Source organism: Cavia porcellus, unplaced genomic scaffold, assembly GCF_034190915.1.
Source record: "Cavia porcellus strain 051 isolate PalLab524CR breed Dunkin Hartley unplaced genomic scaffold, mCavPor4.1 scaffold_28, whole genome shotgun sequence".
Classification (NCBI taxonomy): domain Eukaryota; kingdom Metazoa; phylum Chordata; class Mammalia; order Rodentia; family Caviidae; genus Cavia; species Cavia porcellus.
Window position 1 is genome coordinate 31,088,904 of NW_026947511.1, and position 20,064 is coordinate 31,108,967.

A 20,064-nucleotide genomic window follows, 5' to 3' on the forward strand; every position below is an offset into this window, starting at 1 on the left:
GGATATGGTTAATCTGATTTTATCTTAACTTGCTTAATCTCTTAATTATGTATCTGTAAGTTATATTAACAAAGGAGAAATGAGAGAAAATAGCAGGGTGTCTTAATTCTTTCACGTCTTCTCACTACCCTCAGTGTTTTTCTTATTATGTTGTAGGTGAACTGGACAGTTAAACTGTTTCCTGTTAATGATAAATGGGCAAATACAGTAAAAAAAATCTTCCTCAAGCCATTTTTGTTCAACCAATTTCTTAGTTCCTAGTAGCATTATTCGTATTTTCTTGTTTTTTTTTTTTACAGTTCTTATGTTTGTAGTTTTTATTCTTTGTGTGGCATTGGTACATGTACATAACACATCTCAATTCTTTTTTTTTTTCATCCCCTATTCCCTCCATCTCTTGATTCCATTCCCATTTGAGGAGTTTGCCTGCTTCATATTATCTAATGGATTCAAATGGATTTATTACACTCAGCCACATTTTTCATCAGGTACAACTAATGTAACATTTTGGTGAGCAAACCCAACTGAGGCCTAATTATAGTGCTCTTAAGCATAAGTTACCTCTTCCACTGGACAGCAAATGTAGGTTACTGCTTCATTTCTTAAAATATAGGTCTTCTCAATATTTTTAAAGGATAAAATACATAAACTTGGTTTTTAATGTCTTGGCAAATACATGATTTACTACTTAATCCCAGTCTCCAAATTTTAAAGTCCAACTGGCAATTGGAGCAGAAAAGCCCTAAAATACAAATTTTCATTACAGATACTGCCCCCCCCCAATCAACCAAAAAACATGAAATTTGATATTACCAAGTCTGGACTATTTACTAATGTTACTCTGATGTCATCTGACAGGTTCACAATTGCATGGCTCTACAAAATCTCACAGCAGAGGTGGACCAGTGACTAGAAGCAGGCAAGGACCATAGAGCAAATGTAAAGAACCTATGGAGCTACAGCAAATGTGAGATTTCATGAATCAGAGTTCAGTCACTGAGTGTGCAGGGCTTGTGCACAAGATCAGCTTGAATCCATCTTCATGAAGTTATTTTGGAATAACTGACTGAGGAAAACCAAGGATGTATCGGCCAAAGACTGCAAGGGCACAGTCTCTATCTCCAGTTACTGTCTTCCTTCAGCATAAGTTACCTCTTCCACTGGACAGTAAAGACTGTACCCCAGATGTAACAATGAATGGTTACCTCCAATCACTGCTTCTGTTGTCTGTTAATAATAATCAGTTCAACTATTACAGGATTCTTTGAGATTATATAAACATAAAAAGCAGCAAATTCACTGGCTTCAGAATACTTCAGCTAGTATTAAGTTATGGAGAGCTATACTCAATTTCTAAGTCAACTCATTTTTAAGAGATAGTGTTATCAAACTCTGATCTCATCAAATAAACTTCATTCCTAAAGCTTTCCCCTTAGATGTCCAATCCTATTACCAAAATGGAATAGGATTCAGTAAAGATATAAGCAATGGTAAAAAAATAGCTTGAGTAAAAAATTAAATAAATTGCATATACTTTTTGATTGGATAGCTCAACCTTATATAATCCTGCTTGCTATATCAGGTTAAGCATATTTTCTTCTTAAAGTACTATACTCATTTTCCCCCTCAAAATATTTAGCTTCCCTTGACCGATCTTCTGCTAAAGCTCTTTAAAGTTATATCAACATTCTTTGTTTTGTCTTTGGTGCCAGGGATGGAACTCACTACCTTGCACTTGCAAGGCTGGTGCTGATGCCACTGAGCTAAATCCCCAGCCCTGAAAGTTATAAAATAATTTGTATAATCTATATTTTGAGCCATTAAGGTACAATACTTTAAAAAACTTACAGAATTGCAACTATGGTAATTAGCCCAGTATTAACATATCCTAAGAGCAGCAGGAATAGAGAACTTAGGCAGACTTCTGATTTTTACTGTGAATTTCCAAATGTAGCAGTAATTTTAGATGTTAATTTATCTTATCTAAATTTCACTGAAAATTAACCTTATTTATACTAGTTTTAGATATTAATTTACACTGTATAAATTGAAATGATCATAAAGTGAATTTTAAACTATACAAGTGTTCTAATGCTATATCATAAGAAAACAAGCTTCATACCTACATTATATTTTTAATACAATTAAAGAGTATTTTTTAACTTTTCTCAACTACTTAATGAAAATGTATGTTTCTTTCTAAATTATGATATATAATGTTTAATGGCAAGAAAAAGCTTTTATGCGTTATTGTATATTGACTATAGTTTACAAACTGAAGATTTTAAGTTCAACAGTTCTTTACGAAAAATTTCATGTTACGATGAATATATACCACCAACCCATATATATAGAAACTCTGTACCATTATTCGTAGACAACAGTACCACGACATTATAACACTAGATCTATAAGGCTTGCCTTTCAAAGTTAAGAGTCAGATGCCTCTAAAAAGTGGTTTAGCCAATTCCCTTACCCTTTTTTTGTCTGTCCTCTCAAAGGTAGTGCAGCCTGCTTCTTGAAACCAAAATTATACATCTGATATGACAAGACAGGATAACACTCTTACAGAGGAGAAAACAAGTTCAAAGCTGGAAAACATAAATCTCTTTATGCACACTATTACAATGCTGACTAGGAAATTTTTAAAATCTTGTCTATCCAAAATACCATTCATATTTATTCTAGATTACATTTTAAATAATCAATGGGATCATTTAGAAAGCTACCAGAACTTTTTACTTATTTATTTAATTACACACAAGTCTTTACAAAAATGTTTGAATCTGAATACCTGTTTCTCCTATACGTTAGGGCTAAGAGTACAAAACCTGACTAATAAAAAAGAAGAGAGTCTATTTAAAATCCTTAGAACCAAAAGCAAGTTGGCAATTATCTGGAAGACAGCTAGATGTTCAGCAAGTATTCTGAACATTCTAGTGGGCACACATCACTGAAAGCAGGATGCACAGAACCACCTTCTAAAGGGAGCTCCTAGGGCCGAGGACCCATGGAGAGAGAAACACTGCTATCCCCACTATCACCAGCCCAGTCCTTCATGTGAGGGCTTCTCAAGATGTCAGGTGATTCTAGGAAATCTCAGATCAGGTCAAGAAATTCTGGTTTGTCTGGTTGATCTAAATAATTTAGGCTGGAAAGATAACTCCTCTTAAGAGTTAACTTTGACTTCAGATCTTGAGTGCATCTTGTCTACAATAGCACCAACTGATGCATTAGGACCTCTGTAGAGAAAAATTCCATTATTTCTTTTCTTTCTTGATGGCTGCTTTTTTCCCTCCTCCTTTGGAAGGTTTGCAGTATTTTGCTTCCATCTGAGCCAGAAAACTGTCCATTTCCTTTTGCCGATCCTTCTGTCTGCTCTGTTTGAGAAGTTAAGATACAGCTTTCAAAATACACTATTTACAGAGTCAAAAAGTACTTAACAGTTACCAAGGACTGGGAGAAAAGGGAGCATGGGAATGATTGCAAGGAGCTAAGGGCTTATTCTGGAATGGTGACAATATTCTACAATGAGATAGTGGTGATAGTTATACAATTTTGTGAATGTATTAAGCTGTGCATTTTTTTTTTCTTCTTCTTTTTTTCCCAGTACTGGCTTAGGACTGAACCCACCTCAGCTTTTTAAATTTTTTTTTATTTTGAGACAAAGACTTACTAAGTCATAAACTGTTCAGGTTGGGTTCAAACTTGTGATTCTTTAGCCTCAGTCTCCCAAGAGTGCTAGGATTAAAGCTGTGCACCACCAAACCCAGCCTGGATTTGTACATTCTTAAAAAAATACAGTATCATACATAGACTCCAAAGAGACTATCAGCAATAGGAGTCAGACCATGAAAAAGTGGCAAAAACCTGGCAAGTTTACCTGAATGAGCGCTTTCAAGTTATCTACTCCTTCATCAAGGCCCAGTTCCTTCCTGCACATTTCTGCTTCTTTAGCTTCTGCCTGGGCCTGAAATAAAAACTCTTATGAGACACCACAGTAGCCATGCTTGAAATATACCCTCTTTCCTTTTCAATTTGAGGGTTATATGAATCGATAAAATTACACAAATATTCATTAGAAGGCAACAAACATTGCTAAGAGCAAGCAGCAGATTCTTCTAATAAGCATTTGTTTTTTTCTTCATTTCTACTTGCTAGCGGTAGCAAATACTTTGGAATTAAAAACCACAAAGTAACAGAACAGAAAACAACATGCCAGGACAGCCATTTAACCTAGGAAAGGCATTTAACCTAGGATATCCTCAAAAGGATACCAGCACACAGGCACTTTGGAATCCTCCTGTAGCAATCCCATTTACTATGAGATTGATGGCAGCTTTGTTAATAGTCCTGGCTTAAAATGACTTCTCCAGAGTGTCCGAAGAAACATTAACAAACTCAGTTTTAACCTGTCTTTAGCTGATTTCAAAGCTGCTCCATGGACCATATTTCCCAAAATACCAAGAATATTTTAGAGCACCAAGTAAGTATAAGTGACTCTAACTCTTGCTGAATTTTCTAAGTAGCAAAACATGCTTTTAATATTGGGAGGGCTGATAAATTAGGATTTTGATATCCCAATAAAGAGACACAGGTTTTGTTTTTATTTTGTTTGTTTGTTTGTTTTGGTATCTCTTAAAGTTTAGATTTCCTCTCTCCCCTAATTTGTGTGGACAGTCTCTTAAAACTGTGCTATTTCCCTTCAAACTCTAGGGAAGTTTCTCAAGCTAATAGTCTAAAATTGAATACAACTGTGCTCAGTGTTACTGACAAAATGATTTATTCTGAGCCTGAATCTAAACAGATGTATCTCATGAAGCAAAAGGACAACCTTGATATACAGTGTCTTCATTCCACTTCTGCCTTCAGCTCAGCACAGAGATGGCATGGCCTTTTCCCCAGGCAAAACAGGTCCTTCAGCTTTCACCAAAACAAAGGGTCAGTCTTCTTTCTCTGTTACCTTTTCTCTAAAACCTGCAGACCTTCCCATCTCCAACTTCAGCCACACAAAGTCATCTCAAGTACCTACCAAAGATCTAAAACCTCAAACTTTCTGCTTTCCATGAAGCTCCAGTTATGCAAGCCAGGGTGAGATAATGGTTACTTTGAGCCCACCCTGAACTCCTCCTGTCCCTTACCACCTTTCCTTTGCTATTTCCTACAACCTGGGTTCAACACCAGTATAAAGACACACAGGCCATATTCCTTATTCTTCGTAATTGTCTCTCAAAGTTTGGTGAGAAACAGCCTCAAGAAAATAAATTAATTTTTTCAAAATGTATATTCTGGATCTAACCCAAGAATCAAGCTCTGAGCAAAGGCTTGAGAATCTCCACCTTTTAAAAACTGTGAATTATATTTTTCAAGTTGAATTTATGGGGCAAAGAATGTGCACCTTTTTTTTTCACTGCTGGGGACCCAACCCTGGGCAAGGGGTCTACCACTAAGCTACACCCCCTCAGCATACACTTTTTAACAACTGACTCTGCCATTCTCTTTCTGTTTGTCAGCTAAAGTGAGGACTGCTGTCTATGCCACGTACCCTTGGCTCTAAAGAATACCTCAGCAAAACTGCAAAAATTGGCCCATATGAAAAATATTAGTCTTTTTAAGATCACACTATTTAATCAATTCATGCAGAAAATCTTAAGCACCACATACCAAAATAAAGGTTTTTCTTACAGTTATTTTGTAAAAATGAGCATACTTATTGTTGCTCATTTAACTATATGAGTTATAGATCAAGATAACCTCACTGCATACTTCAGTGATCTCTTACTTCCACTGTTATAAATACTTTCAAATCATGCGGAAGCTAAAAAACAAACATGACAAGTCTGGAGACCATTATTAGACAAGAAGAAGGGTATATACACTAGGGCAGGGGGAGGGGTGTCAGAGTGGATAACATGGGGAATAGGGTTGAGCAAAATATACTATACATAATTCAACCTTCCCCCCAAATGTGAAATTAGGAAGAGAAGCTGTATGATAAGGGGGTGAAAATGAGCAAAATATTTTACACATTTGTACCAGCAAAAATAAAACCCATTAGTCTATATGAACAATTTCTCAAAAAAATGCAAAGAAAAAGATATAAATCACTGATAGCATCAAACTCTTACCCTTCTTTTCCTTGCATTCATTTTTTGTTTTGATTCTTTGACAAAGGCATTATAGGACGGGACCTCTCCAGTGTCAATAGCCTGCTGGATGATATTCCTTATCCGAGGTTCCTCTGTATACTCCACACACAGCACAGACTCCATGATCTGATTCATATCACCCTTGAAATCCAAATAGGCCTGCTTAATATCAGCCAGCTCTTCCTCGGAACCTTTGTATGTCTTTTCAAAAGCTTGAATGTCTTCTAGAGTTATCTGATGATGATAAAAGACACTGCTTTAACTTGAAGAATTTTAAGTAAAAGGTATACTAGTAAAACAACATTTAAGTGTTGAAATGCTTCTCCTCTGATACAATAGTTACTTGAATCGAAATCGTTGCAAGAAAATAAATTTCCTATGCCTAAGCTTTTCCAGAGTTCTCCCTAAGCCAGCCTTTAAAACTGCTAAACTAGGGGCCACATAAGGCTTCATTTAAATGAAGTTTCTAAGAGAATAAGAGACTCAAAAAAAGAAAATTCAGATCTTCGATTTGGATATGTAAAATAAAGCACAGCCTTAAGAAAAACCCACCCCTTTTACTGCGACAATCATGTCAGAAAGAAAAAACTCTTATTCAGTTAGTGTGTGGTGTATATTTACAGGCTGTAATTAAATCCCTCAACTTCATTAACTTAGAATTCAAGGCATGTGGCGCCATAAATAGGGACACCCTGTAAACAAACACTTGTTGACTGAATGATGGGAAACATCACGAAGAACGCTCCAAAGCCCCCACCTTTTTAAACAGTAACCTCCAGTATGCCTCCCAGTCCCGGTCTTGGTTGAGTACAGCACAGTCTTCGTCCACTGTCCCCTGCTCATCGTACACCGCTCTCTGCTCCTTGTCACTTAAAACGGCATAGACTCTCCCCAGTATCTGAAGGAAAAGAGCACCCAAAAGTCAGCCTTGTACCCCGTACTGAAGCCGCGCCGCGAGCAAAAAGGTTAGAAAACGCCGAGCAGCGCACTGCGCCAGAGGAGCGCCGGCCGGCCAGAGGAGGAGGCTGAAATCGATTTCTGAGTCGGAATCAGAGCGGACCTGGAAGCGGCGGGTGGCGTCTTCCTTGTCGCCCTCTTCCACTCGGTCTGGGTGCACCTGCAGGGACACTTTGTGGTAGCCGCGTCGGACCTCGCCGTCCGAGGCCTCGCGCCGCACGCCCAGCACCCGGTACAGGTCGGCGGTACCAAACTCTTGTTCGCACAGCTCCAGCAGCCCCATGTTGGGCCGAGGACGGTCTTTGAGAACACAGCGGTTCAAAGCTGTAGCAGAGCCAGCGTTGCCCGACTTTCTTTTCCGCGCTCAAAAGCCCACGGCGCCTGCGTCACAGAAAGCGCGGGACAACGCGCGCAACTACGCGCTACGGCGGCCGCGGAGGGGCGTGGCCAGGCGGCGGCCCAGGCTGAAAAGCCCTGCTTAGAGTGCATGGTGCATCCTGCGGCCCAGTCTCTGAGAGCTCCAAGAGTGGGGGACCTTCAGGGTCCTACCATATCCTCTCCCTAGCGGTCCTCGTCCCCTTTCTCTGGAAATATTATGTCTGTCTTACCCTAAGTGTCCCAGCACAGAAACATCTATTGATATATACAGACTGTCCCAATATTTGGTTACATTAATAAATGGAATTATTTAAAGTGGAAATTGGTCAAATAGCAGCATTCTGCAGTTATATTTGGCTCAACCTAACAGTTTAATAGATTTGGTTTTTCAAAGATGATCTGCAAAGCAATAGGACTGTAGATCAGTGACTACAACCTACAGGCTGGGGCTGTTGGGTTACTTTCCCTGAAACCCCTGCAGGGGTAAAAGAACTGTCTATGTACAAAAAGCACTAAACACTAGCCTTAGTTTAAAAGAACACTTTATCTACATTGTAAAATTAACACCTCCCTCCTGTTCCCTTTACCTTACCTGACTCAACATGATCTTAATAAAAACAGGTCTATGGAGTATTTGTAAAATTCAACATGCTGTTTGAGCAACAAGGATTTGAGCTAACAGTGGGATGGGCGGGCAAATCACCTACAATAGGGTGGGAAACTTGGGCCTGGAGGTCTAAAACAAGACAAAGGCTAGAGAACTATGGAAACTAAAAAGATAAGCTTCCACTAGATATATGGATATATACACCTTACACAAAGAATAATCCATAATGCTTAGTGAATACGTCATCTAGCAGAAATTAAGTGATAATCAAAATAATACTGGACAATTACTGCAGAATCACAGTGTCCTCTGCCATTAAGTTTCTACAAAGCCTCAGACTTCCTAGGATATGCTAGTATCTTTTAAAGTCCCACAGTTGCCAGAGTTTTCAATGCTTTTTTTTTCTCCAATCCAAGCTCAAAATAATCAAAAGTCAGTTCCTTTCCATCGATTCTAGTTTCAGTTTCCTCAACACAAGCAGAGGTCAACTGGCAACAACCTTGGGGAGTTTCAGTGACCCTAGAATTTGAGATGACTATAATCGTTCTCAGAATACAGAATGCAGAAAACCAGCTGTAATATTGAAACTACGAAACTTTCTCTATATATTTCCTTTATCTTACTGTTACACCAGAATCTGAAATCTGTATTATTCAAAACGTTCAGTAAAACAAGCTAATTCATGTAAACAAAATGGATGTTGAATTGTGCAGTTCTGGTGGGACAGGCAACATGTTTGGCTTTGGCTCAACTGGTCATTTATATTACCAAATTCATGATACATAGATAAGATCCCACTGGTGGTAGAAGTACTGAGCTGTATCTCCTGGCCTGTTAACTTTTTTATTCTAAGAGAGGATCTAAGTTATCCAGGCTGGTCTTAAATTTGCAATCCTCATGCCTTGGCCTCCCAAGCAGCTGGAATTATAGGCGTATAACTACACGCAGCTACTACTAATTTTTTAAGGCTTTTGAAACCCTTTCATCTTTATTTTTCCCCTTTATAGATATTATGTTGGAAAGGAGATTCCAGGTGGCCATGTTGGTGTCTGAATCCTATATTGCTGGGCAAGTTTTTACACCCCCCAGCCACAGCCCTCTCATCTGTAAAATGGAGAAACCCCTCCCTCCGTCATACTATATAAAGGGTACACACAAAGGGGGTGGAGATTTATGTAGGTGCTCTACAACATTAGCTTCCTTCTAATTTTCTATTCTTAAAAGATAGGTTGTTATAGCCCCCCCAAAATTTTCACAATCGATCTGTCTTTGTAAATGTGGTATTATGTGTCAAGCAAAGCAATATACATTTCCAATTACAAAAACAGTGCTAGAGGTGATGGCATATGCCAGTAACCCCAGTTCTCTGGGATGCTGCAGCAGGAAGATTCCATATTTCAGTCTACCCTGGGCAACTCAGCAACTCAGTGAGACCCTTTCTGGGGGCTGGGGATATAGCTTGGTGCTAAGACCCTGGGTTCATCCCCAGGACTGAAAAAAAGAAAACAAAACAATAAACAAGGTAACTCTGTTCTTGAACTTGTAGAATGACTAGAAATAAAGAAACATTGAGATGGGCCAAGAAAGGTTGGGAGCAAGAAAGGCCAACCAAGTATGATAGCCTATGCCTATAGCCTATGCACTCTGCAAGGCTAAGAGCAGGTAGATATTCAGTTTGAGCCCAGACTAGACACTTTGGTGAAACCTTGTCTCAAAATTTAAAAAGGGCTAGAGCCAGATGTGGTGGCATATGTCTGTAATCCCAGCACTCAGGAGGCTGAAGCTGGAGGATCATCATGAGCTCAAGACCAGCCTGGGCTACACAGTGAGTTTGGTGCCAGCCAGAACCACCTAGTGAGACTCTGTCTCAAAAAGCCAAAAGAAAAAGAGCTGGGGATGTACTGCAGAGACCCTGGGTTCAATTCCCAATACCACCAAAAAGAAATATATATATATATATATATATATATATATATATATATATATATATAGAATCAGGAAAGACCTGGAAAGCAGCAGGTAATACAACTGTCCTAGTGACCCAATTTTCCCCAAGCCATTGTTTTTCCCAAGATAAGGGCCAAATAAACTAATTAGTATCTAGACCTAGCTCCTATGCCAGACAAGAACACATTTCTTTCTGGATTCTATTCAGGCTAGGCCTGAAGAGCACAGGTGACTCAGAAAACTTCATTTATTGTTCATTGAACCTAACAAAATTGAGAGTTCTGCATACAGAAGATCTTGACCTTATAACCACTGCCACATTCACTGAAGTCAGCTCGCTTCTGTTTCTGTAGCCTCTGTGTTTGTTTTCTGAGAAGCTAAGACGATCTCACGTGCCCGCTTCCTTCTCAGTCTCTCAGCATTTGTGATCGTCATAGGATGCAGGGGGAAAAAGCCAGCCAGACCTAAAAGCACAGGATTTTCATTTATTATAATACAGCCAATATTTTCCTGGCAACCCTGCCTCATAGAACTGAGGGCTGAGACCTAACGCTGAGCATGGAAGTAAAATGTTTTACACTTGCCAGACCCTCGTCCTTCATCTTCCACCAACTTCCTCCCCTCGTTTACAGCAAGGTGACAATGAATGATGTTTATCTCCTATCCTAGCACTGTTTACTTGAAACATAGGTAAACTGATGCATTCGAGACAAACTATTGTCATTTTTAGCAGAAAACCTTCCCAGACTTGAAATAATCCGTTCACAACTTGAGCTTCAACTCCAGTCCTGAGCCGCCTGGAGGAAATGAAAATCATTCTTCATTCGCATTATGCTGAAGCTGACTTCAAAAAATCCCTGAATGAGGTAGGACAACATTTAAATTACCCAGAAGCTTCTCCATAGGCTTAGAGAGGTGGGCCCCACAGCCAATCCAATGCCGAATCCTCTCCAGGTTCAGAGCAACGAGTTTTTCTCCGTGACTGTTGGGCAGTGGATCATAGGAGCCCACCTGTTCCACAAAACGGCCGTCCCTGGGACACTTGTTGTGAGCAGCCACAATGCGGTAAAAGGGTCGGTTGGTGCAGCCACCCAGAGCAAGGCGGATAGTTAAGTGGCCGCTACGGTAGGCCTTGCACAGAAGGGTACCTGTAGAGAAATAACTGGTTAAGATACACGAACTGAGAGCACAAAATGGGCAAAATGAGGTCGAGTAACAACTTCTATCTTCCACTGACATGTCCTTACTTCCAACCCATTCTAGTAAATCTGGCTTGGTTATTATCTTCCTTTGAGACCATTCCAGCCAGACAGAGATTACCTCTCCTCATCCCCATGTCCACTCCCCACTAGCCTGTTAGTTAATCGCTCTGTGACCTTGTTGTAGCCTTGGTTGGCTTATCGCAAAATGAGATGAGGGTTTCAGCGAGGATTAAGTGAGGAAAAGCCGACAGGAAGATCAGCTGTAAGCGAGTGCTGCGGTGGTTCCGGTGGCCTTCACTTGGCCCCGGACAATCCAATCCTGCGACCGCCCCGCAAGTCTCATGGGGCCGAGATGACTCACCAAGCTGGACCATGGTGCAGCCAGCGTGCAGATCCTCGGATCGTCCCGCTGTTCCCACAGCCGAGGTCCACGGTCTCGTATCCACCCGAAAGCAGCAGGAAACGTCAATTCCTAGAGATTGAGACCCCTAGCCAGCTACGGAAACCCAAAGGTTCAGTTCCGGAAGCAGGTGCTCAATTCGCCCCGCCTCTCCTCCTCGGCTCTTTATTTCCCGTCATGCAACACGGCCCTACCTCCTCCATCACAGATTGGAGAGACGTGGGCGTGGTAAAGCGATCCCTCGCTTGCAGTCTGTTGGAATGAAAACTTCTGGGGAAATCTTAAGTACCCAGGAGAAGAGCTAAGCTCTCTGCAAATCCATCCGTCCTGCAAACGCTTCCTTAATATCTGTTAGGCCTGAGCACAAGCCGCTGTCCTCTGCCGTCCGGAAGCTGCCTGGCGGGGAGCCGCCGACAGTGTCCAGAGAAATTAAGGGCGGGTAATAGTACAGAGGGGCAGAAAAGAAGCTGAGACTTCCTCGGGAAGACTTCATAAAGAGCTAGAGTTAGCCCTGCGACTAGGAGGATTCCAAATGACCACAGTTTATCCTCCTCGGATGACTAATTTGCCTCTCATTTTCCCTCTTTATTCTCCCACCACTGAAGAGACAGACGTGCCATTAAAAAACAAAGGAGAGGAAACCCTTATTCCTGCTTTTGCTGCACTATGATCAAAAGTGCAGGGTTGGAGTCTGATTGATTGCCATCCCAAGCCCAAGAATAAGAACTCACTATTAAGGAATTCTGCATCTCTCACAGGAGTAATGGTGTTGTTTTCACAGACCCCTTGTGGTTTAGATCCATGAAGATACCCCTGGTTGATTACAAGGAGTTAATACCTCTCCCTTCAGGAAAGGCCTCTGTTCACCATTGGTTCTAAAGGTACAACTCATAGGCCCTTTGCTCTAATATAATAGCCCAGTGCTGCAGTCTCTAGGCCCACCTTTAAAGGTGATGCCTTAATTCTCAAGTTCCAGTAGTGAACCTGGCCAAGGGCCTTGGCTGCAGACTTCTTCCAGCAGTAACCCATGAGCTTTCATCAGAAACCTAACTGTTGACCCCACTAGTGCTTCACTTTATTTACATATAACTAGTGGTATTTTGGGGTTTTTTGTTTTGTTTTGTTTTTTGAGACAGGGTCTTGCTGTAGTTCAGTCTAGCTTTGAACTCACAGCAGTCCTCCTACCTCAGCCTCCTGAGTGCTGGGATTACAGGTGTGAGCCACCAGGCCCAGCTAACTAGTGATATATTAGGTATATAATTACAATTATATATAAAAACGCATTACACATAGCTCAGTGTACCTTCATTAACGTTAGAGCCACACTGACAAAGTTTTCATATTTACAATTTTATTGTATCCCATTTACTGTCAACCTTTAAAACTTTCAGTTTGAGCCAATGGAAATATACAAGTTTCTGTTGAAAGTGAACATTATTTGGTTTTCCAGCTCCAGAGTTCACGTGGTAAAATTTCCATATTGAAAGGAACTCAGTCCCACATTGAAAACTCTTCAGCTTAAGAATGTCAGAAAGATGGATCTCCAAATCCAACCATCTCCTGTACCATGTGGATCTCTGCAAGCAAAGCCTCATCCTTCAATTTCAGCTACATGAACAAGAAAGGGAAGAACACGTGTCATATCTGATATGCTATATACCTTTGAAGGCCTCCCATTTGTGGGGCCAAAGCTAAAGAACATAGTTCCTAAGAATGGAATTGGCTTTTTGTATGTGTGCTGGGGACTGAACCTGAGCTTCGCGCATGGTAGGCAAGCACCCTACCACCAAACCACATTTACAACCTTTGGAAAATCCTTTGACAGGAAGTGAAATAGCTGTAACATGGTCTCTTTTCTATTTTTCCTTCTTTTGTTCTTTATCTTGCCAGAAACATAGGCGTGGTGGCTGCAGCTACACTGACTGTCTAGAAGTATGATACAGCTGGAGCAAAAGATAGGGGTTGAGTTACTAATGACATTATTGACCTGTAATGCCAGCCCAGGACTTCAACAAATTGAAAAAACTAACTTTGTAAGCTGCTGTCTTTCCATTCAAATTACTTGCAATTTGTAACTAACAGACCAACGGTGGTTTATAAACCAACTCCAGCATGCTACCTACTTTTATGTAAATAAAAATTTTAGTGGAACACAGCCATTCATTTACATAATATCTATGATTGCTTCTGTGTTTACAAGGGCAAAATTCAACAGGTGCAACAGATTGGCCTATGTTCCCTAAAATATTTCCTATTTTTCATTTATAGGCAAAAAGGTTGCTAACCCCTGGGCTCAAGCAACCCATGAGTAGAATGAAGCCCAGAGAACTTACTGGCAAACCAGAAACAATTCAGACTGTCTGTCCTTGCCTTAAACTATAGAAAGATCACTGAAAGGAATAGGGAGATTATTATTAAAAATCCAGCAACTTCATGATAATGGCAAAATGGTGGGTAAAGCCTCTTGAAAAAGATTCACATCATCAAGTGCTCTGAAGTCCTAAATTAAGCCAGCAGCTCCTTCCCAGGCTCCCAGCCTCAACATGTACAAGCAAATGACAGAGGCATCTGCACCTTACCTTTACTGTGTATTTGTAGGCCTGTTCAGCTTCCAGTTGTCGTCCAGCCTGAAAAAAAAGGTACAGCAGCTGGTGGTAAACACATGTCAGAAGCATCATGGTGGAGAAGTATATCGATTCAGATTTTTCTACCTGCCATAGGCGATAGCACCTGCCTACTTAGGCATTTGAATTCACAAAGGAAACAGGAAAAATGGAAGGTGATAGGAAAAGCTGGTATTGTCAAACTCTCTCCTTGATTTTGGAAAATTTAAAGACATTTTGGCTTCTTATTTTTTCTGTAGGCACATTAAATTATTTATTCATCTCAGGATTGTGGCCACTTTGCTAATAGTTTCCCATTACAGTGGTTATATGTGATTTACCCTGTTTTCATTTTGACGTTTTGAATGATTTACCTATATTCACTCTCAGTCTCCATGAATTAGGTCACAGTGGTGGTGAACCTATGGCATATGTCCTGCAGCTGTTTGTATCATGGAAGGCTCTAAAAGGTTCACCATTGCTGACTTAGGAGTTAATTACTTATGTTTTCATTCTAACAGAAAGAGAAATTAAGGCACAGAGGGGTTAAATAACTGACCAGGGTTATTAGACTAGTAAGTGGAAGATCCAGATTTTAGAACAATGAAGTCTGCACCAGAGTCTGTGTTTTTATTTACTGTACTTTATCTACCTGAATGCATTGGAAAAAATACAGGAATTCCTCCCATGCAGATCTGGATATGTGATGAGACCCCTAACTACTCTGCCCATTATATTTTTTGCATGAGGTACTCTATGAGTTCAACAAGATCATGTGAATTTACTATTGTATTTCCTAAGTTTGTGCTTAGTAAATTAAGCTATGCATTCACTTAGGAAAAATTAAATACGTATACAAGACCATAGAGTAATTCTCACTGAAAGAAAACTTAGAACATATAGTCCAGTCTCCTGAAGTTCACACAAAATTTTTACTAGTTCATGAAACTTTCACACTCCAATCCCTTCCCTACCTACATTTTGAACTATTGCTACCTGAAGTTTACTGAATTGGCGGGACGTTTTCTAGCACTCCTGTTACCTTTGACTCTTCCGCCATAGGGAGGTAGAGACCACATGACATAAGACAAATAATAATTTTTTGCTGGAGTAAGGAACTGATTTTTTTTTCATATGGGTAGGAAACAGATGCCTCCTCATTATTTACTGAATAATTACTTGTTTCTCATTTTAGAAGAGCTATATTATCTTTTAAAAATAGGTACATTAAAGTATAATTTACATGCTACAGAATCCACTAATTTCAAGATTCAGTTGTTCACTGGGTTTAAAAAGGTCTTCTTTATTGTGGTTGTTTTTGTTATTGTTTTTGTTTTTTGAGACACGGTTTCAAAACCAGGCTGTCCCAAACTCACAGTGATCCTCCTGCCTTAACCTCCCAAGTGCTAGGATTGCAGGCATGTGCCACCATGCCTGGCTAGATTCAGTTGTTCAACCATGGATACTATCCGATCTTAGAAGACTTGTATTATCCTAGAAAGTTCTTTCATGCCTCTTTGCAGTCAGTCCCATTCCCATCCTTGGCTCTAGGTAACAATCTATGTTGAGTCTCTATAGTTTCCGTATTTTCAAATGAATGGAATCACAGATAGTCATGTAACTGTTTCTGATCCATATTGTTGTATAAATCAGAATTCCATTTTAATTGTTGATAGTACTCTATTGTATAAATGTCATTTAGCCATCTAGTGATAGAAATTTCCAGTTTTTAGTAAATGCCATGATTAAAATTCACATTTAAATTTTTGTGTGGACAGATGGTTTCTTTCTTTTTTTTTTTTTTCAGAGAAATGACATTGCTAGGAAACATGGTAAATGTATGTGTAATTGTTCTAGAATCTGTCCATCTGTTTTCACCACTTTGCAGCCCTATCAGTAGTAGTATGTGAGGGTTCCAGTTTATACATCTCCTTGTAAACAGTATCACCTGTCTTTTTTTTTACTTAACTTATTCTAATGAGTTATAGTGTGGATAAATTTTCATTATCTTAATGAAATATCTTTTAAAAATATACAATGGCACCTCAGTTCACAAACTTTTCTCCACAATTCTGGTCATACACCGAACTGGACAAGAATCAAATCAAGTGTCCCCACAAGGCCAACACTGGACCTAACCATTGAATTTGATTTGGTTTGTGTCCACTTGCAACCAGAATCATGGGAAGAAACAAATTCATGAAACAAGGCTGCAGGTGCCCCAGAGGGAAAACCACCAGTGTCTCCTAAGATCCGCGCCATGTTGGAACTTAGGGCACTGGGAAACCAAGCTACCAGCCTGGCTCCCTGCTAAGCAACAGTGAGCCTACTGGTGCACGAGCTGAGAGTCAAACATCCCACTTCCCCTGCTTCTCTTCCCCTGCCTCCTGTTAGCAAATGGGAACCAGAGATCTGAGCATCTCCTGGGAGGTTGACCATAGCAAATAAGGGGGATTTCCTTCTACCATCTTTTTAAAGGCAAATATTTTTATTACTGTTTTGCCCTATTCTAATTAATGGTACTACTCTATTCAATATTCTGTTTTGATAAGTTCTATAATGTTCTGTATTTCATCTCATTTTGATATGTGTGATTGAAAGAACAACTATTATAAAGATAACGAAATATACTGTGATACCTATTACTGTGATCCCGGTAACCTGCTGGGAAGTTCTGAACCAATTTCACTACACTTTGTGTCAATTGGCTTTGTTCTGTCTTGTTCTATTGTATTTTACTACCTTAAATAAAAAAAAATTCATGAACCAACCTACCACTTTATGGCATAATTACAGATAAAAGAAAATTATAAGAAGAGTTGTCTTTCTTTTGCTATATATTCATTTATACACATACATAGATAAATATATTTACCTATGTATGTACTGTATGTGTGCATATATATATATATATATATATATATATATATTTTTTTTTTTTTTTTTTTTTTTTTTTTTGTACCAGGGATTGAACTCAAGACCTCACGTTTGCCAAGCAGGCACTTACGGCGCTGAGCTAAACCCCCAGCCCATGTATATATACTTTTAACTTTTTCCAAAAATATTTTAGAATTGCAAACATGAAACAATTTTCATGTTTTGGTGTTTCTAAAATCAAAGATATTCTTTTATATAACCACAGTACAATGATCAAAATCAGATTAATACGGATATAATACTATCTATATTAATATCTATACTATTACTATCTATTAGCTTATTCAGATCTTTCCAATTATCCCAATAATGCCTTTTATAGAAAAATAAAATCCAATATCAAGTATATTTATTATCTCTTGATTTTCTTTTAATCTAGAATAGTTTCTGAGTCTTTATGTTTTATGACATTGGTGTTTTTAAATAAGTACAGCACATTTTGTAAAATGTTCCTCAGTATGTGCTGTCTAATGTTCCCTCCTAACCATATCAGGTTAGGAATAACACAAAAGTGATGTCACGTTCTCAGTCCATGAGATGAGGAAGCACATGGTCTTTATGTCAGCACTGGTGATAATAACTGATCATTGGTATAGATAACAATCTTCCAGGTTTCTCTATTATATTACTCTTCTCTGCCTTGTAAAATGTATTTATGAGGAGATACTTTAAGACTCTGTGAATACTTTCTTCTTCTTCTTCTTTCTTTCTTTCTTCTTTCTTCTTCTCCTCCTCCTCTTTCTCCTCCCGCTCCCCCCTTCCTCCTCCTCCTCCTCCTCCTTCTTCTTTTGGTCTTTTTGAGACAGGGTCTTGCTATGCAGTTCAGGCTGGCCTTGGGCTCGCTTTATAGCCCAGGTTGGTCTCAAACTTGCAATGATCCTCCTGTCTCAGCCTCCTAAGTTGCTGGGATTACAGGTGTGTGCCACCGTACCCAGTGTGAATATCTTTTTAATCCTTAAACTTTCACCTGTGATTTTTGGATACACTGATGAATATTCAATGACTCTACTACCATTATAGTTTCCAAATTGTATTTTCTAATTCTATCATTCTTTGTACATTTATTATTTGGCTTTCTGACCACTATCACCACTGTAGAATCCAGTTTCTCGTACTTAATAGGAGGGTCCCCATTTCCTTGTGGCTCTCAGCTGGGCTACTGTTAGCGTCTAGAGGTCACTCATATTCCCTGATGTATCTTTCTCAAGCACCAGACCACCTGCTATGGGTCTATCTAGATGTTCCCACAAAGCCTCAGGCAGTGGTGGGATTTGTCAGGGGTGGCTGGATCCTAAATGTGTGATGACAGAATTGATTTGTGGTGCTTTGCTAAGATCAAGGGCACAAAGGTTAAGAGTGTGAGTGCTACCTGTAGCTTAAATAAGGGGTGGAAAGAGCTGTGGGCATCCTTGTTGCTTTGCTGCCTTCTGCCTGCTGTGAACTGTTTCTCCTGTAATTCCCACCTGCCATGCTACCTTGCCAACTAAGGACTGAAACTTCTACAAACTTGAGCTTTCCTCCCTTAACGTTTGGGTGTTGGGTATTTTGTCCCACTAGGTAGAGAAAAGTAACTGAGACACCATCTACGGTGAGTTGAATGACTTTTATTTCTGCCCGCTGACAGAAAAAAACTGCTTTCAGCAGATGTGTTCAATTGGGTCAGATAATCTCTCCATCTAGAGATCAACTAATTTGAGGCTTTAAATACATCTGCAAAACCCTTCACAAAATACCTAGATAGGTGGCTGATGCTACAGTGCTGTGGGAGAGGGGACACCTTTAAAATTCTATTTAGCACAAGGCCCCATATTTGAAAGTATCACAATTTTGTCATTCTAAATACTTTAATTCTATAACCTGGACAGCTATTTCTGAGATGACAATGTGTAACTTATCAACCAGCAATTTCTTACCGTTTGTTTTTCTGTAAGTTTGTATTATTTCTACCCTTTTTTATCTCCATGTATTGTTTTGTTTCCTTTTCTTTAAATAAAAAAATATATATATAAAAAAAAGAAAGATCACAATTTCTTCTGTGATCAATGAATTAATTATAAGCATGTTTTTAAGTTTTAAAAGTTTATGTTTCTGGCCTCTACTATTGTTGATGATTAGTATATTTTACCACAGTGTGTATTTGTTATACCTCTTTGTGGTCTACCATGTGTTCAGCTTCAGCTTTTATGAGCGATTTGTGCTTGAAACGTGTCTTCTAATTGTTAAGAACAGAGTTAGGTAATGGTGTCTGATCACAGCCCAGTTAACTGTGAGCTAGGTATTTACAGATACATTTTATCTGTCTATTTTATCTGTCTATTTTATAGACAGATCCTTATCTATTTTCCAATTTGACCTATCGCTTTCTGAGAGAAGTACATTGAAATCTTTCTTTTTTACCCTTTTAACTTACTGGTGAAGCATATGAAGCTCAGTAAGTTTAAGTGACTTTTCCTGTACCCGATAGCTATTTGGAGCAGAGCTGGGGTAAACACCCAGATTTTTTTTTTTTTTTTTTTTGAAACAGGGTCTTTCTCATAATTCAGGCTGGCCTTGAACTCACTATTGTAGCCCAGGGTGGCCTCGCAGTGGCAGTGATCCTTCTGCCGCAGCACCCCAGTGCTGGACTTACAGGTGTGCACCACTGTGCTCATCTCCACTGACTTTTATTTTGTTCATTTCTCTTCTAATTATAACACTCCCTGTCAATTCGGTGTCATATTGACTAACAGACAAATAAGGGTAGTTCTCTGGGCTCCCAGTTGATCTTAGTCTGAAATGTAAATTATTTGAGTCTATCCAAAGGAGATTTATATTTTAATAGGTAAAGCACTTGTCAAGAATTTCTCTAATACGTCCTACCCAATTCTGCATATGAATCAAGAAC

General features: G+C 39.4%; 4 protein-coding genes across 21 annotated transcripts in view; 1 reads left to right on the forward strand and 3 right to left on the reverse strand.

Moving 5' to 3' along the window:
- Positions 1-1,211, forward strand: part of Fam149b1 (family with sequence similarity 149 member B1) — a 47,744-nt gene extending 46,533 nt beyond the window's left edge. For 9 of the 10 annotated variants that reach the window (XM_005005328.4, XM_023566645.2, XM_063239324.1 and 6 more), the window contains one exon: positions 859-1,211. In XM_005005328.4, coding sequence (XP_005005385.1) covers positions 859-932 — 74 coding nt within the window. In that variant the 3' untranslated portion in view covers positions 933-1,211. Of the gene's footprint in view, positions 1-418; positions 489-858 lie in introns of all 10 variants that reach the window. The other variant, XM_063239323.1, reaches the window with a different exon arrangement.
- Dnajc9 (DnaJ heat shock protein family (Hsp40) member C9) overlaps positions 1-8,359 on the reverse strand; it is a 32,606-nt gene extending 24,247 nt beyond the window's left edge. The window contains exons 1-5 of one of the 3 annotated variants that reach the window (XM_063239344.1): positions 7,210-8,359; positions 6,907-7,047; positions 6,129-6,383; positions 3,884-3,970; positions 2,477-2,538 (exon numbers count right to left, since the gene is read on the reverse strand). In XM_063239344.1, the coding sequence (XP_063095414.1) occupies positions 2,477-2,538; positions 3,884-3,970; positions 6,129-6,383; positions 6,907-7,047; positions 7,210-7,389 (725 nt within the window). In that variant the 5' untranslated portion in view covers positions 7,390-8,359. Of the gene's footprint in view, positions 1-2,476; positions 2,539-2,716; positions 3,381-3,883; positions 3,971-6,128; positions 6,384-6,906; positions 7,048-7,209 lie in introns of those variants that run through there. The other 2 variants (XM_003473786.5, XM_063239343.1) reach the window with 2 other exon arrangements.
- Positions 8,360-10,267: 1,908 nt separating this feature from the next.
- On the reverse strand, positions 10,268-11,789 carry Mrps16 (mitochondrial ribosomal protein S16). Its single transcript, XM_003473787.5, has 3 exons — positions 11,602-11,789; positions 10,926-11,186; positions 10,268-10,502 (listed from the first exon to the last, which is right to left on the reverse strand). Exons 1-3 carry the CDS (start codon positions 11,612-11,614, stop codon positions 10,369-10,371), a joined length of 408 nt encoding a protein of 135 aa, XP_003473835.1. The 5' UTR covers positions 11,615-11,789; the 3' UTR covers positions 10,268-10,368.
- Cfap70 (cilia and flagella associated protein 70) overlaps positions 10,268-20,064 on the reverse strand; it is a 66,515-nt gene continuing 56,718 nt past the window's right edge. For all 7 annotated transcript variants that reach the window (XM_023566669.2, XM_063239319.1, XM_023566670.2 and 4 more), the window contains 4 exons: positions 14,220-14,267; positions 11,602-13,248; positions 11,050-11,186; positions 10,268-10,502 (listed from right to left, as the gene is read on the reverse strand). In XM_023566669.2, coding sequence (XP_023422437.2) covers positions 13,168-13,248; positions 14,220-14,267 — 129 coding nt within the window. In that variant the 3' untranslated portion in view covers positions 10,268-10,502; positions 11,050-11,186; positions 11,602-13,167. The remainder of the gene's footprint in view (positions 10,503-11,049; positions 11,187-11,601; positions 13,249-14,219; positions 14,268-20,064) is intronic.

What these genes read in the sequence shown, in the direction of transcription:
- Mrps16 (XM_003473787.5), bottom strand. An exon ending in GCCTATGGAGAAGCTTCTGG is followed by an intron (nt 10,503 to 10,925) that starts GTAATTTAAATG and finishes CTGTGCTTTTAG; the next exon opens with GTCTGGCTGGCTTTTTCCCC.